The sequence below is a fragment of the Mycetomoellerius zeteki genome, unplaced genomic scaffold (genome assembly GCF_001594055.1).
Source record: "Mycetomoellerius zeteki isolate Tzet28-1 unplaced genomic scaffold, Tzet1.0 scaffold64, whole genome shotgun sequence".
NCBI classification, from domain to species: Eukaryota; Metazoa; Arthropoda; class Insecta; order Hymenoptera; family Formicidae; genus Mycetomoellerius; species Mycetomoellerius zeteki.
The window spans coordinates 329,406-347,695 of record NW_017257654.1 but is presented as its reverse complement, the minus strand read 5'-3'; the positions used below and the strand labels follow the sequence as shown (position 1 = coordinate 347,695).

Sequence of the window (18,290 nt, the reverse complement as noted above, 5' to 3'; positions counted from 1 at the left end):
CCTGCTGATGGAACCGTGTCCTTTGTGTGCCATGGCATTGCTGCATTCCAGAGTCGCGCGAATTTTTTATGGTACAGCCAACCAAAGCGTCGGAGTTTTGGGCTCCAAGACGATTTTACATTCGGTACCAGGCCTAAACCACCGATACCGAGTTTGGAGCGGAATCTTGGAACGAGAGTGTCGACAAATAGTGGAAGAAATCGATGCTCGCAGAAGTCGTAGCTGAGTAACGAATTCGATGCGGCTCTATTGTGAAAGATAATAATACTCTGAGTGGCTGAACGAACAATTAATCATCGCAATCTCCGGGAATAACTGATGATACTGATGTCGCGAAGCTGGACAAAACAAAAAGACCAACAGGAGTGAAATATATATTTTATTGTTACTTGACATTCTCTGTTTGTTTGTTGTTTTTAACTTCTTGTTCATTACGTTATCTATACATACAGGTGACATTATAATGACATTTTTATCATATGTTATTTTATTGCGTAACATATTACGCATATTCATACGATGTCATAAAGAAATAAATCTAATAATAAAAAGCGCAAGTGTGATACCTGTTAGTACATACACCATGACTCACTTCTTCAACATTTCTCTCATAATATTATTCCAAAAAGACTGTTGAAAATTCATTACTTAACTTAAAGACTCCTTCACCAACCACTACTGTTTCAAATTGTGATTTCAGAAGTGAAAAAATGAAATTTTTTGCAAATTATATTTGAATAGAATTATTTTTCCATAAAGCAACATTTGCAATCGATAGAAAATAAAGTTATAAAATATATTGAAAACTATCTTCTTGAAGCAAAATTAAACGTCATATTTATTTATATTATTAATTTGACAATTTCGTAACTGTGAACATAATTTATTTTATTTTTAGTTATGCATTATTCATTTTCAACCTCGATTCTGATTTTTAAACGACATGGTACCGTTAATAGTATCACGCATTAAGAACTATCTTATTAAAATATATTTTCATATTAAAATATTTTACAAGAATTTTTATTGTATATTTTCTCGTTTCTGACGTCACAATTTGAGGTAATAGTGGTAAGTAAACGGAAGCCTTAAAACGTTTCTCAGGAAATTTATTAAACAAATAAATTATTTCATAGATTTATTAACGGTGGATGGATTATTACTTCGATCCACCGATTCTGCGACAGCAACTTAGATTCTTGCATGCTGCAACCGGTTTTATAATTTCAATCGAAAGCAGCACGGCGCAAAAGACTACACATGGTACGGACGTGCATTCGGCTATAATGACTCTCGATATATGCGTGACCTTGACGCATTGACGCGTGGATGTGCGTCCGCATCTGCTGTCGCTTCTGGGTGTGCACGGCGAATTAACACTTGTGTTCACTGACACACTACGTGACGTTCGATCATTTCCCAAAGATTGTGAAAATCATTTCTGTATATTCTTTTGTCTTTCGCTCTCAATGGCAGAGAGTATCCTTCAATGCAAATGCCGGGTTTTGAAATGCTTGGGCCATAGCCAAGATATTTTTTACTCGTTTCCAATAGTCTATTTTAAAAGAGGGAACTTAATTTTTGGTCGGCTACAATAAAAAATTTAATGATCAAATTACGAATTGTTCTTCAATCAATTTTGATCATTATTTATCACATACGATTCCGAGAATTGCTCCATTTCGAGAATTGTTTCTTTAATGAAAATGTAAATTTCTGCAGAGTTCATGTATCCATAATCGATAATCGTAAGATAGGCCCGAACGTTACGCTTCAACATTCATTATTCGATAGCACAATTCATTTTGCGCGCACAATCATAAATCATCGGTATAATTCATGCGCGCCTAGTCGTTTAACTCTATGCTTCGTGCCGTGTCGTCAAATCGTTTAATTCAGAGGCAAATAATCATGTTTCTCCACGACAATAATATACAATCTTATTTGTCACTTATTTTTTTCTCGTACGTATTTCCCAGGCATGTTCACTACAATTATCTCTTTACAAGAGATGCTGATAATGAGCACAGATCGACGACAAATTTGTCAAAATGCTCGTTGCATAGATAACATTATCAAGTTGTAAGATATTTGATGTATAACATTATGATATATATATATATATAAACAGTATATAATAAATAAAATAAAATTCGATAGATTTCACGAATGTTAAATTATCGCTCAAGTTTACGTACAATTACATATAATTTCATCGATAATATAGTTTAATGACTTGAGAACGTACGGCGTAGTCTGTGAAAGGTGTAGACAATAATTAATTAAGAGACATTTATTTGATGTTGTTACGTCAGTGATTAACATATCTCAACAAAACACGTCCTACTCGTTCTAAAATAGGTATTACACATTTTCGACGTGTCAAGCAGAACCAAAAGTTTGTATATGTATAGATATTTATACAGCTGTTTATAGTTTGGTTATTTATATATGTAAATCAACATAAATATTGGGTGATTTTATTTTAGTGTCTCGACACTGGCATTAATTAAAATAATATGAATCAAATATATATCTATATATATATATATTTAAGCAAATACTAATAAAATAAATTTCGTCTTAAGAATTTAAATAATTAGAAATTAATAACTAAAAATTATAAATAATAAATAATTCCTTATTGCGATAATAGTAAAATATCTAAACGTTGAATTCTATCGACGTATAGCTTGCAACAGTCATTATGATTTTACGTCAATCTTTTAGATTTTTATAATTTTTAATGTATGATTCAAGAACATTAATGTAGATATAGTAAATATAGATCTCCTGCGATCAGGAATTTTTGCGTTAAATAAAAAATAACGATGCCCATCGTGCACAACTTTGTTTATGACGAGTCAGGTCGTGACTCGTCATGATAAGCTCAGACGAGTTGAAGCAAACGTTGTGGTCGTTGATCTGAAAGAAATCCGAATGCAAAGTACAAGACAACATTACGTCTACAACAGGAGAGTTTTAGTGATTAAAAAATATTATTAAGCCAATATCTTTGAAGGGATTATTATCTCAATATATATTTTATAAAACTAAATTTTCCTATAAATTTTTTTTACAGCAAGAATTTTATATATACTATATAAAATCTTAAAATTTTGAATAAAATATTTAGATATTATCAATTTTTTTTGAAAAAATATATTATTTTATGTAACTATAGAAATAAGAAACATGATATCACTAATGTGCGAATTTTGTCACATGAATAATATGAAAACTACGTGGCACACTAATGTCACTAATGGAGATATTCATCATTTTCCATAGAAGATGACACATGATCTGTAGTTGGAATTTTTTTCTTTGACAATATGCAAGCGCGTTCGCAATTCTAGGAATTGCTTGAGTCGCTATAAAGCGAGTAGCGAGTACGTGATGGTGACCCTGATTGACATCGATCAACGAAACTACAGCTGATCCATTCCGGAGAGTTGCTCGATTGTTCATGAAAAGAGAAGAAGAAGAAGCGAGAGAGGTGGACATGATGTATGAAAAAGTTGTGAACTACGAATTGTAACACGAAGAAAATATATCATGTTTATACAATAGCTGATGAAGAGAGCTACTGGAACAACAAATGATGATTTTACAATGAAAATTTCATATATTTTATATGAGAAAGCTTTAAATATTGACAAATGTATTTTAATATGACATGTTATATTATAATTTAATGTAACTTGAATTGTGTGCCAAAAATAATAAAAATAAATACTTTTACAATTTTATTTGTTTCACTATCAGTAGTGAGATCATGAACATCGCTGTCACTCTTATTGTTTCAGATCTTCTTCATCAAGTTGATGCAGAAACTTTCCGAATAAAACACACAAACAGGAAAATTTCGTGGTAAATTGAGAAAGATCGAACGCGAACGGCGAACAGCGTTAGATTTCTTCAGCAAACAGAGCGCGATGGGACAGGAGATCTAATCGAGAAGTAACGTCCTCGGGAGACATTCTTTGAACAACCGGCACGTGGCAGCTCTGACAGACACATCGGCACCGCCGGTGACGTTCAGAGACGATCAGCAGAAACCGCACGCGGAACAAAAGAGAGCCTGAGAAGCGAAATCGTCTTCTTCCAGACGAGCGTGCGGAAGGAGGAACTTTCGAGGTCGTGCCGTGCAAAAAGCCACGATATCAGAGATAACGTTTTGAAACTAATTAATCCGCGTGGCAAACAGGCTCGTCGCTCTTACGACGTGTCTGTCGAGACGACACTGGCAGTCGTAATCGTTGGCTGCCAGTTGCATACTACGTCGATTTGCGAAGTACCGCGGCTGGCCTCATTTTCGCGTCGTCGAATAGTTCTGTCTTAGAATAGATTCTAATATCTCTAGGTGACCGTGGAAATTTTCAGTGTCTTCAGCAACGAGACACGTAATTCGTAATAATATACATTCCTCCGATGATCATTGTTGTGACGTCTTAAGTGATAACTAATACAAATATGCTTCTCGCAGTTACTCTCCTCGAATCCACGACATCTGCAATCAGAAGATAAGTTGAAGGCTGAGCATCTTCGAGATAAATTACTGGACTATCACAGCGAGTGAAAAACTGCCAATGATAAATTTAATTCGTTCGTAACGGAAGAAGAGAGTTTTTGAGGCATTAGAATCTTCAGGTGACGAATTGCGAATTTGCAAGACGACGTGATTAGCACGAGACAACGCTAGAGGATAAAGGAAACGCGTCTCGTTGATCAACACTGAGTGGTACCAATTGAGAGTCGACCCTCGAGAGTGGAGCCTATTGGCCAAGCTGTTAATTCCTTGAAGCACGGTTGGATTGGATCACTCGTGGACATTCCAGAGTTTGTGTCGGGACCGTTAGGCAATCTATCGACTACCGTCTTGCTAGCCGGACTTCTTTTCCCGAAGAAGATCCGGAACTTTGTATCCTACTAAAACTCAACAAGAAGGATCAACTGTCTGTGAATTTTTAGTGATTGTTCACTGGAAAACATATTAAGCAGTTTAATTCTTAAGACCGAAGAGGGAAACATTTAAACCAAAGTGAGATCAACAAGTCATCAGCAGTGAAGAAATCTCAAAACAACGTCATACTTATTAACGCAAGAGAATCATAAAGTTCTTCTCGGCATTGCATTAGCGATTATAAAGAGGAAGATTTTGATCACATTCGAGATTCTTGACGACTGAATGGCCCACATTTACTGGTTGCTACTTTTTGAAAGACTCTGATAGTGTCTCTTTGTGGAGTAACAGCAGGGATACGATACTAAAAGAGAGAAAGACGCGGGCATATCGTCAAGAGGGTTAAGTCTCTTTGGTCCTACCAGGAGAGCCTTCGCTTTGCAGATTGTTCTTAGAAGAACCAGATTTCCATTCGCCACCGAGAAGATTTTGGAACGTGGTGAACGAAACTCGAACTTCCATTGACGTCATTCACAAGAGGCCTCGTTCATTTCCTCCTGGCTCGGATTCTTTTTTTAGACGGCACCATGGAGCGAAGGATCATGAAAATGTGGTGATAACGGTCAGGCGGAGGCCTCCGATATCCAAGACACTATCCAGTGTGTGAGCCATAGTCGTTAGAAAGCAATCGAAACATAATCGTAACGTTGAACATTCAGGAATTTCGGGGACATCCGCCAATTAGACAGTTTTACATTTTCACGAGAAGCAGTTTCTTTTAGACAAGGATTACTTTTTTGTCTTTAACATCTCTGACTGAAATATTGGAAATTATAACAACACTACAGCTACTTGGATCCAACGAGGCGTAAAAGTTTCGAAACATAAAGCTTCGAGTTGATCTTCTATAGACGCAAGATCTTGATAAGATAATTAAGGTGTGTCACGCGGATACTCGTCTACCTCGAATATTTTTGGATATGCAGAATTGACATTCTTTCGTTCTTCGTTACAAAAAGAATATCTTTTCAAGCGATTCTTATCTAAGGTGGAGGAGATACCAGGCAAAAAGCATCAATCGTTAAAACGTATAGAAGAAGGTTTGTAAAATATTAAATATAACATAATATTGAAACATGATATTAAAAACATGATATTAAAAACATGATATTAAAAACATGATATTAAAAATTATGTATGTTTAATTAATTATGTTTTGTATAAAAGAGAATTTTAAGAGAAATTTCGCAATTATGAAACAATATAAGCTATGAAGTATTAATGTGATGGATTCTTACAAAATTTCTCTATTAAGGGGGAATTTAACTGTAATTATAAATCGTCGTAAATTATCTATTAACTTCTAAAAGCATGAAACAATTAAAGAAGCTGATTTATACAAAAAAAAGAATCGATTATCGCGAAACCGCTTTATGCTTTCGCGTCGGTCACACATGGCTTCAATTGATGTCAAACAGTGGCAAGTTATTCTGAGAAACAACTACAGTCTTTTTGTTACTTAAACCTTATATGAACATTTAATGAACGCGCTATTAATCACGGAATATAGAAGTATTCGATTATTGAGAATGAACATCGATCGATCAAATGATTAATCAACGTAGATTAGGTATATTGTACAATATATTAAACACATGTTTGTGATGTTAAAAAGCGCCATCATTATTTTAAGAAATGATTTAAAGGATGACAAATTAAAAATATTTGCAATTTCTACATAAATTTTTTTTTATTTATATGATCAATGTTATTATTTTATTTTTATATGTTTTAATGTTATAAATTTTAACGTAAATTATTTTTTGGTAAAGGATGTTAAATATTAAACATTTTATATATTAAATAATCGCGTAGATTTGAGACAGAATCTCGGACAGAATTCTACGTCTTACAATATATTATAATTTTTTTATTAATTTTGATGTGATACAGTTAACATATTACATAATCGTTATTAAAATTTTAATAAACCAGAATGTAACAAGATTTACTATCTTGATAAATTATTTTAAATGTCAAACGAAATAATCAGCTTGTCAACTGAGTGTTATTCTTACTTCCAAATTAATCGTATGTTATATTCGCAGGAAAAGGTTCTCCGCCGAAACGGCAGCTAAGCTTCAGCACAATTAAGAACAAGATGCGTTGCAGCCAAGGCGTGGCAATGATATTCGAGGACGCGTTCGTCGTCTTTTCGCGTTTTTTGTCACTGAAATCGCGAGGCTGTACACTCTTAGAAACACATCGGCAACGTGAGACCACCGGCATCAAGAAATTGTATAACAGCTTCTTCGTGATGTTCTAAGAGTGGGCGGATCAGCACGCGTACTCGGCCCTGATAATCACCGGCGGTCGGGTGATGCACCGTGTATTTCCGGGCACATCGAAGATCTGGACCAAGGGATACCTATAGGGTGGACGCACAGCACGATCTTCAACAGGCACGAAAGGCACACGTGGTGAAATGGAATGAGTGCTTATTGCAGCTAGAGAACAGACAGTCGGAGACGAAGATCATCGATCTGTGATTTGAAAGCAGCGTGGACTCGTCGCCTTTTACAGAATCGTCGCCAAGAAACACAGTCATCAAATTCATTTTTGCATATACATACGTATAGCATTTAAAGTGGTAAAGTTGTAATTCATAAGTCGTCCATGTCTTCTCATCCTTGAAGAGAAGGATCTTTTGGCGCTAGAAAATTGATACGTCGACGGAGTCTCTTTAAGGACGGTTGAAGACTGTTACCCTTGGTAGATCTGAGATCAAAAATTAATATATAGATATTTCTTATCCGGAAATCGCTACAGGCAAACCCGTTAGTGTCGCAGTACGTAGATTGTAGACGATAATTAATTTGATCACGTGTGCTCTGAGAAGCTGTTGAATGGAGCTGCAACTCATGATGGATGGTGGCGCGGAAACCCTACACGGAACGATGTGGTTCTCCAACACATCTCCGTCATACGAGCAATTGTCACCGGTTCGTCCAAACAGATGTGACGTTGTAGCCAACTCTCAACAGGTATGTGGAATAATTATCTTTCTCTTTCTCGTCAAATTTACTCTAATAAATGATCATATATTTGAAATTATGTTTTAAATGATAATACTATTTTATTTAACATTGTTTAAAAAAATATTTTTAGTTTTACAAATCTTTTCTCGTTTATATTTACTATTTATATACGTTTCTATTGATTTTGATGGTTTTTATAAAAAGAAATTTCTCTGTCAGTTTTAGATTTTTTGAATGATTATATTTTGAAAGTAGTTTAGATTTTGATGTTAATCCGTTGGATGCGAATTACGAGAATCAATATAATGTACTCTTGGAGAGTAAAATTATACTTTTAACAATTAATCAAAGATATAAAATTGAAAGTCGAGAAGTTTATATAAACGTCACAATATATATTCCATATTCTCTATTCTTAAAATATTTCATATTACATTTTGATAAACAAAATTTTCCGGTGTCAATGAATAAATTACAAACAGTTTAGAGTTTAGAGAAAAGTCGCCGATATTGATATAGGTTACCTGTACAGACTCCCTAATTTCTCGGAAACTAAACATTGCACTTTATTATATAATACCAATAAAAAACATGATCTAGATGATTAAAAAAGTAAAAACTCCTAATTCGAATATTTGTAGTTTGTTTCCATATAAAATCAGCTAAAAACAAATTCTACAAAATAAATTTCTTACAATTTTCTTTTGCTTAATAGTAGGTATATGATTGATAATATTAGATCGTTTTATTTATTTATAGTTTTTTAAATCTGATTTATTTATATTTTTCTTATCATAAAAACGGTCAATAATCGAGCTCAAAAAGAGGAATTGTTATCCATTAAATTTAATTTTTTATTGCATGAAAAGAAGGATCAAGAATTTAATTCATAGTAAACTCATTTCAAATATTTCATGTGATGTTGATAATTCGGTCTCTAATTCTATAAACAATAATAAAAAATTTTTTGTAGAGCCATTTATACCTAATGTGTCTAATTCCGTCACTTCGATTTTTAATAAATCTATCTTCACTATAGGCTATAGAAATTTGAATAAATTAAGTTCCACTATTAAGGTACACAAAAATAAATTAGATAAATTTTCTGTTCAAAATATTGTTTACAAAATTAATTGTAATGATTGCGAAGCGTCGTATGTAAGACAGACTAACAAGAGGCAGCTTAAAACCCGTATTAATGAACATAAAAACAATATCAATCGTGACTCGTCTAGATATTCAATTATTACAGAACATTTTGAGTTACAACCATACTTTTAATTGGGATAGAACTTCAATTTTCAATATTGAAATGAATTATAATAAAAGGATAATCTCTGAAATGTTATCAAAGAGCAAACAAAAGACATTAACTTGCAAAAAGACACGGAATGTCTTGACGAGTCATATTACTATCTATTAAAATTTGTTTCTATAATAATAACAATAAGTAAATATATTAATCTTGCTCTGTTCCTTCGCTTTTTTCTTATCTGTCGATTTTTTCATTTAAATATATGCGTTTAACTGAACAAGATGTTTGTGTAATGAGTTCCTGTTTCAATGTAAGTTTTATTTTATTTAATTATGCAAATTTAATTTATTTATGCGTTTCTGTTTTGTTGCTAGATATTTTATATTTGACTATCAATCTTATTACTCATTTCTTTAATTTATGACTTTCTCCATTTTATTGTTAAATAATTTTATATCCTGACTCCGACTATCAACTTATGTTCGATTGAATGAAGTTTGTATTACCAATCATCGAAACACTTGACTAATTTTTTACTCACATTGAAAGTATGATCCTAACATTTATTAGAAGTTAATCTCATCAGTATGCACAACATCGTCTACATTTTTGCAACAAGGTTTTAAGCAAATTTATTTGTACATTTTTATCACCATTAATTCCAGGGGTTATCTATATTTCGATAAGAATAATTGTCAATTTTATCGCTAATTTGCTGAGGGAGAACCCGTAGTTTTGAAATATTCATTGTTTATTGTTTTATTTTTAATAAGTGTAAGTACTAAAAACTTTATTATTTATAATTTTTTTTTTAGCTCGATTATTAACCATTTTTATGATATAGTTTTGCTTTGCATAATATGAGCGAATTTTACTTTATATTTTTCTTTTTCTTATTTTTCTTATTGTAACATTGTAACATGAATTGCGATGCAGCGTAAACTGTCAGACTTGTCTGTATAAGACAAACTATAAGCTAGTCTTTACATAGTGTTGCATTATTATCAAATACACCTATCGGGATTAAAGACATTCATGAGCCTTGTATTTACAAGAAAATCCTAAAAAAAAAAACAAAAAAAACTGTCGCGTTACATGTTTGCGTCTTGCGGAACAACATAAAGTATGCATATAAATCAGCAAAAAATATTTTACGTCGAAGTGAAAGGATTCTAGAAACTCTCATATACATTCATTGTAGGTATTTTGTACAAACTTCAATTAAAAGAAAAAAAAAGAATAAAAATACATGAATACATTACTTCCTACTATACATATACCAGTTTTAAAACTTACTTTGTCAAACGCTTAATTGGTTTACTTATTTTACGAAAAAGTTGATTATTGCACAATTCAGTAACAGTATTACAAGAACTGCTATATCATCTGTTAGAAGATATTTTCTGGTTTATATTTATACTGCTGGTCAAAAATTTCCGGGCACATGAATATTCCGATTTTAATTACGCCTTCAACGTCATATTAACATGCATATATCAGCAAATGCTAAGTAAATTTTATGTTTTTTTTACATTTTTAAAGTCTTAGTTATCTACTTGTATTGTTTTACACAGCAATTCATATAAAATATTTGTTCAACGACAATGTAACGATTCGTTACTGTCCTAATGAGTTGTAGAATATACAGAAATACAGGTCCTGAATGATAATTCGGTATCATATTATGTTGTTATTGCGTAACTTTTTTTGTCTCATTCAACTATTTATATTTTATGTACAATAAAATATCTGCGTAACGAAGAGCTGCGTTCCATTTAACGTTCATAACGATCGTGGAATCATCCTTGTTTATCAAATGTTAAACAAGGACAAACAATGCTCGCGAGCGTTGCGAGTGTTAAATGGAACGCATCTACAGTATTTTTGAAAGAGTCTATGGAATATAAACATAAAAAGATTTTACTTTGAACTTGTGGGAACATGATTAAGACAGTACTGTCCAGGAGAAAAAAAATTTTTTTATAAAAAAGACTTGTCACACAAGATTTTCTGTTCATTATAATATGTTTTGCAACAATTGTAACAACTTCCAGCGACTGTCATCTGAATGCAGTGATTTCTTAAAAAAATAAGCTCCTTTTCCATATATTATAATATTACTTGTTGTTATATGTGAAAATCAAAGCAAAGATTCCACGAATATAATTTGTTATATGACGACGCAGTTGTCACATTAATAATTGCAAAATGTTAATATTGCAGACCACATTGGGGTATCACAGTCCACAAAATTCTTTATGGCAAGATAAGCACTCGCCGAAAAATTCGCCGACTGGCGGTGATCAGATACATTTAAACAGCAGCTCGCCACAACAACTCTCGCCTTCCGGATCTTCCCCGAATTGTGAACAGAACAATTTGAAACGCCGTTCCACGGAATCGGACATTACTGAACTTGAAAAGAAACATATTAGAAGAGATGGTTGGTATTTCTTATTTATTCTAAATATTTACATAAAAAATATTGCATGCTATTTAATTTATAGGATAGACTATTCAATCTTAATTTATAGAAACATTTATTGCTGCGATTAAATTTAAAACATAATTCTTAATATATTTCTTTTAATTTCCAGATTAGCAAATTTCTCTGTATATCTAATAAAACTAAATATGTTTAATGTAAAAGTTTGTATTCCTTTTTCTAAATTACATAATGGTAATAGTATAAAGATACAAAGCTTGCTTAAAATAATCTTACTTTGAAATCGATCTTTTTAAGATGTTAAGGTTCGATAGTCAAATTTCACTTCCTGTGTAAAATATATTTGCATAAAATGTAAAAAATATATTGCCTTAATTGTACAGTGGCGTGAAGTCGAGCGTCATTATCGTATATAGTCGTTGATATATTTTCTTAAAGGTCGTGACCAAACGGCCCCTGTTGAACACTGTCGTAGCCACGAGTTCCATTTTGCTGTTTAGTATTACTTTTCTCTATTAAGAGATATCTGTATTATTTTTCTTATTTTTCAAATTTATAAAAGATCTTTTTTATGATAAATTCACTACATATATATATATATATATACATATATAATATATTCCTCTATACAAATTCATAAATAGAATTCCAGCATTCACCAATATTGCACTAAATTATTGTACTTGTGATAAAATTCTAAAATGTCTAATTGAATATTAATATAATTTATAATTAATTTATACAGACATGATAATACAATATCGCTCTTGACGCAACTGACTTAATAATCACCGTCAAATTTCGCTTGTGTGAAATTTCGACTACTTGGCAAATCGACGAATACCGAAGAATGCTCGAAATTGTTCGAAGTGTTATTCAAGTTCAATATTGTCATTGTTAATTAACGGTCAAAACTCAGCGATGACGCGATATGCGATTTGAGTGACATCGCTTTGAAGAACTTCTCAAGACTGATCGGCGCGAACTTCTGTGTTCTATCTTCTTACGTTCGACGCCTTTTCGTCCACGTGCTCATCAGTAGCTGATAAGTCATGTATATGTACGCACGCAATGTATCACGCAGATTAGCTTGGCTAAGGAAAGAGGGATAGAGATAAAAAGAAAAGAGAGAGAAAGAGAGAGAGAGAAAGAGAAGCCCGATACCAGTTCGCCATACTGGCGAAACTTTGTGAAGGTATACGCACGTAGTTTTAGTGTTGTGTTTCTGCACGGGTGCGATCCTCAGTCGGGGCCAAAATAGGATGAAGTGGTGTGAGATCGATAGATCCAGGGTGTCGCTGCTGCAAAGTCGACGTTATCCCTCCATCATCACCAAGAGTCGGCGCCGTCACGTTATCCAGGAAACGAAAGATAGGTCGACTACGATGCATCATCAGCTTCATGTTGGTTATAACGGCGCTCAAGGCGGTACGATGCCGTATACGAGAAGAGCTTCACACTGTGTGTTGATTATTCTAGATAATAGTTGTTTGAAAAGAGGGCGAAACACGATGAAGATGCCGAAACAAAGAATAGTAATAGTGTTATAAAGAAGTTAAATTTGATATTAAATATTTTCATGCAAATTCTTCTCTCTTTCTCTCTTTCTTTTTTAAAATGAAAAAAGATCTGTATTATTATTCCTATCAAAAATAAGAATTGTAATATATATATATTTTTTTAAATTTTTTAATGCATATAATTTATTTTAATGCATATATATCATTTATAATTTATCATTATGACACAAAAGCCAATAGCACACAAAAAATTTAAATAGTAATACGCAAGGAATAAGTGAAATCGGCTTATCATAGAAAACTTAAAGTAACAATGTAAACCGTAGTAAATCCAAAATGTTTATTTGCTTATTAACTTTTTCTATTTGTGTACTATTGGCTTAATACGCTAAAATAAAGAAAACATAAAATAAAAGAAAAAAGAATATTTTAGAAAAATCAGACTCATGAAATTTGTTTGGTTTATATTTCAGGATCCATCGGAAGCAATGGCTCTGGTCAAGGTTGGTCCACGCAAGTGGAGGAACTTGCTGAACACCTTGCCGCTGATTTTGATGGATCATTATCCGCTCTTGCGGCATCTGATCTTGCAACAGCTGTCGCCTCTTACACTAATATGAGGTAAGTGATGTCCTGGAAAAATTTTGGAAAAATTGTCCAATTATTTCTAACAAATTGCTAAAAGAGATGAATGTGACACTCTATCTTAGCGTTCTTTCTCAATGAAATTTTCAGTAATAATAAGGAAAAAAGTCGGTTTAACATACTGATCAAGGAAGTCGTATAATTATACATGTGGTACATCTTAAAAAAAAAATGCTCCGCAAAAATTTATTGTAAAATGTTTATGTACCGATTTTACTCGGTGTCTCGATGATACATCGAGAGCTATCCGTCGACAGAGCGCGAATAGTGAGCTTTATGGTCGGTACCGCAGGCTTCTGCCACGAACAAGAAACTCGTATGAAACGGCGGCCAGTTCTGATCTAGAAATCCGGTTAAAACTGGCCACAGTTCTTGGCATTACGTCGCACCGGAGACACGAGAAAATCAAAAACCGGTCGGTGCAGCAACGAGTATTGGTGTATCGCTTTCAACGCACGTGCGCGAGTGTACGCGAAGCATCTAACACGAACGAAAAAGGAGCGGTGAAGCTCGTAACATTTTTCTCATATTTCCACGTTTTTCTAAAAAAGAATAAAGGCAGTGTACATATAGTTAGGATAATTTATATTTAAATATAATATTTAAATAAAAAATACATACGTAATTTCTGCTTATAAATAAATGATTACATTTTATTAGTTTATATTATTTTTCGTAATAGATTTAAAAAATTATGACTTATAGTCGATATCTTTATTTTATATCGACGTACATGGATAATTTATAATACAAACGGCGGAAATGGCTACGCACATACCTTATCGTGATAAAATATATCTATGCGTATCGTAAATTCACGCAACGAAGGACGTTGAAAGTCCATAGGCATACATATATAATATGTATATGAGCGTCATATTTTTCAAATAAATGAAAAATAGTCTTTATATACATTTCATAAAATCCTTCCACGTTTTTTAAATACAATAATATAATAATTCGTAATTTATTAAAATTTCTTTAGTATTTTTTATCGCGATCAGCAATAATTTTATTAATGCAATTTTGTACAGCCTGAAAAAAAAGTATATTTTTTTGCTATGTGAAAAGAACCTTCTGACATATAATAAACGAGAGATAAAAAAATCTTGATCTTACGTATCGACTGTTCGTGTCACGTATATCAGCTGATCGTTATACATGAGTGCGTAAACGTGACAGAGTTACGACATGCAGGAAAAAACAGATGTATCCATGAATGAAGACACGCGTCGAATACGTTCAGCATGGTTCAAACCGGTATGGAACCGGCTAGCACACCAGTTCGTAGGTGTACATACAACCGGTTTATTCTTAATGGAGTGCCGACATATCTCCTAAAGCAGAGGCGTACGAAAAGAGTTGCCCGCCCGCAAAAATAATTTTGCCATCTCAGCAATATGCATATATATATATATATATATAGTTATTTGTATGTAGGAATCGATTAAAAAATGAAACAAAAAAGATATGGTATATGGTAGCTAGATGAATCGTACTTCTAGTTTCAATCTTGGAATCTGAAAAAGAATAAATTGATTTATAATGTCCATTTCTATCTCAGTTATTTATCTTCCTCTATTGTTTATTTCTATAAATATTTATTACCTTTTATATTTATTTCTACGAATGTAAATTAGATTTAATTTTTAATTAGAAGCAAGTAAACCGATATTAAAGCTAATCTACACTCATAGAAATGGACATAAGAGTTTAAAGTTAATCTACACACATATATTGATGGAAACGAATAATAGAGGAAGATAATTTTAATAAAGACGCTGACAACATTTAAGAAGCTACGATTTTGTCGCATTTGTAGTATGTCCAAATATAATTCAATGAATTTCGACTTTGGTCGCCTCTGGTTTTGGCTGCCTACGTACTGTGCATTCCATGTTCACTAGGCACAACCCTGTCCAAGAATTTTGAGCCGCAATTATCTGGAATCGTCGCGAGATTCGCTGTATTATTAAACAAATTATCAGACGAGAATTGTCAGTAACGATACCAGTCTATTAGTATTTAGTTGAAACTAAGACGCGTTTATTACTTGGATCGGTTGAAACGTGGCACGAATATATTTTATCGAAAATAAAAAATATTTTAAAAAAGTATAATATTTAAATAAAAATAAAGAATTAAGTTATTGAAAACTAATTGTAGATGAAGAATATATATATGTATATATAATAGATAAGAATATATATATAAATATAATAGTGATAATATATCTCTATATTAGCACATGAAGGCAAGATATAAAATTACTTGGAAGCGACTTTGAATACATATATCATTTTTATTATGTGGTTTCGATAAATGTCTGTAAAAATTGTGATAAATTCTCGTGTTTCAATGTCAAAAGGATTGCAAGTGATTTCCACTAGAATATTCTGTCAATTTTATTTTATTCAAAATTTTTAAAAATAAAGTGATAATTTAATTATAAATAAAGGTATGCACCAGTATTTAAAAACCGGGTAAGTAATTTAATTTGCATATCTAATTGTTTACGCTTCTATTAAAAAAAAGATTTGTTATTCGCAATTAATATTATTTGCGATTTGAAAATCTATTCAAAGAACTATAGCCAGAAGAATTTATTCATGAATTATAACAAACGTGTGCAATTTAGGCGATGAGCCATTTCGTGTCTCAATTATATTTATATCGATCGTCAATAAATTTCGGTGGTACATATTTAACTCGATATCGATATATTAAGTATTTCACACCGATTAAATTCGTTGCACACCAAACTAGTTTATTCCAGTTTGCGCTGATCTTACTACTCTCGGCATTATCATAGTGGTTCTCAAATTATTTCTTCCTTATCGCGCATATATCTACATTCGGTACATTGCAAGATGAATTAATGTCAATTTCTAATCTTTACACCATAGCATAACTATCATTGTGCATTACTATAACAAACGCGTTTTGCTACGAAAAGTTACTTATTGATCCTGAGTTACTTATTGATAGGTTATTATTATAAAATAATAAATGAAAATATTACGTTACAATAACATGTTATTTTGTACTGAATACTATTTTAACGAAATAATAAAATCTCTGGAAAGAATCATATAATATATTAATAAATTTGAAAAGACAAAAAAATAGAGGATAAAAAGAAAGATAACGAAATTTATGATACAAAAATTTTTTAAATATTGTTCAGAAAAAAAGTTGAAGATTTAAAATAGCTAATTGTAAAAATTTTCAAAATTATTCTTAAAATTCACTATGAACTATAAGATGTTGTCGCTATATTACTTTCAAAAAATATACGTTGAGTTGTGCTATTGAAAGAATATTTTAAAAATTTGAATATAATTTTTTATTATACTTAAACACATATCTCTTCAAATAAAATTAAAAAGGAAGTACTAAAAATGTGACGTAACAAAAACTTCTATCTTCTTTCAGCGAAGCCCTCCTCACTTTGCCATCGTTAACAGTCTTCAAGCAGGAGGCGCCTTCGCCTGAGAATCAGCATAACAATCCCAAGTAAGTTATCAGAGATTATATATTAATTCTTGGTATATATAATTAAGCCATTTGTGTTCTGCGCATCTCTTTTCTTTGAAATATTAGAAAATCTGGATAAATAATCCTTTCCTTTTCTTAAATGACAATTTCATAAGTACTTTCTAAAGATGTTAAAGTATGAATCACTTAATAATTTTTATTAGGGATGCACCGGATCGTAAAATTACCGGATATCGGATATCCGGATAGAATATAACATCGTATATTCGGTATCCGAAAAGGCAATTTCTTCGACATTTTCCGGATATCCAACTGGATTTCGGGAAACTGTTTTCTAAAAAAAAAGTCTGTAGAGACAAGAAATTGTAATTTTGCAACAATGTATAAGATATTAATATTGGCATTATGAATATGCATATTTATTTCTAAAACGTTTGTATAATAACAAATCAACAATTTAATGATATAAAGTTTCAACCGGATTTATTCCCGGACACTAATAATATCCGGCTATCCGATCGGATAGTAAAAAAATGCCGGATAATACTGGATACTGGATACTTTTCGGATATCCGGTGCATCCCTAATTTTTATATACTTGTAAAAGTGATAAAAATTAACTTGAGACACAAACAATCATTGTGTAAAGGACTAAAAAGTCATCGTGTATACCAAGAATTAAGATTATTTTTTTGGAACGACACTATCATGTAAGAATTCACTTATAATTTAATAATCGAGAAATTAATTTAAAAACGTGGAGTTCAAATTAATTACGTAAAACTCAATTACGTTTGAATCCTTTGAATTGGAAATTATAAAATTCACACAAAAATATTATTAGACACCAAGATCAAATATGGCTTTCTCCGTTTAATTGTGTTGAATATTTCTCGATCGGGTTTCACTTTATATTTATAACCACTTTCTTCTTTCCTTTTCCTAATTGGATCATTTTCGCGTAACATCGTTTATTTATTGT

At 32.0% G+C, this 18,290-nt stretch overlaps 2 protein-coding genes across 6 annotated transcripts in view; both read left to right on the top strand.

Annotated features, from left to right (window-relative positions):
• The window catches only part of LOC108728716 (probable inactive tRNA-specific adenosine deaminase-like protein 3), a 1,302-nt gene extending 1,080 nt beyond the window's left edge, over positions 1–222 (top strand). Inside the window, exon 2 of the mRNA XM_018457450.1 lies at positions 78–222. Within this exon, the coding sequence (XP_018312952.1) occupies positions 78–222 (145 nt within the window). The remainder of the gene's footprint in view (positions 1–77) is intronic.
• gem (transcription factor CP2 like gemini) overlaps positions 1–18,290 on the top strand; it is a 38,602-nt gene that overhangs the window by 4,758 nt on the left and 15,554 nt on the right. For 3 of the 5 annotated variants that reach the window (XM_018457584.1, XM_018457585.1, XM_018457581.1), the window contains exons 2-6: positions 3,810–6,006; positions 7,015–7,950; positions 11,423–11,642; positions 13,639–13,786; positions 17,246–17,326. In XM_018457584.1, coding sequence (XP_018313086.1) covers positions 7,813–7,950; positions 11,423–11,642; positions 13,639–13,786; positions 17,246–17,326 — 587 coding nt within the window. In that variant the 5' untranslated portion in view covers positions 3,810–6,006; positions 7,015–7,812. Of the gene's footprint in view, positions 1–3,809; positions 6,007–7,014; positions 7,951–11,422; positions 11,643–13,638; positions 13,787–14,970; positions 15,071–17,245; positions 17,327–18,290 lie in introns of those variants that run through there. The other 2 variants (XM_018457583.1, XM_018457586.1) reach the window with 2 other exon arrangements.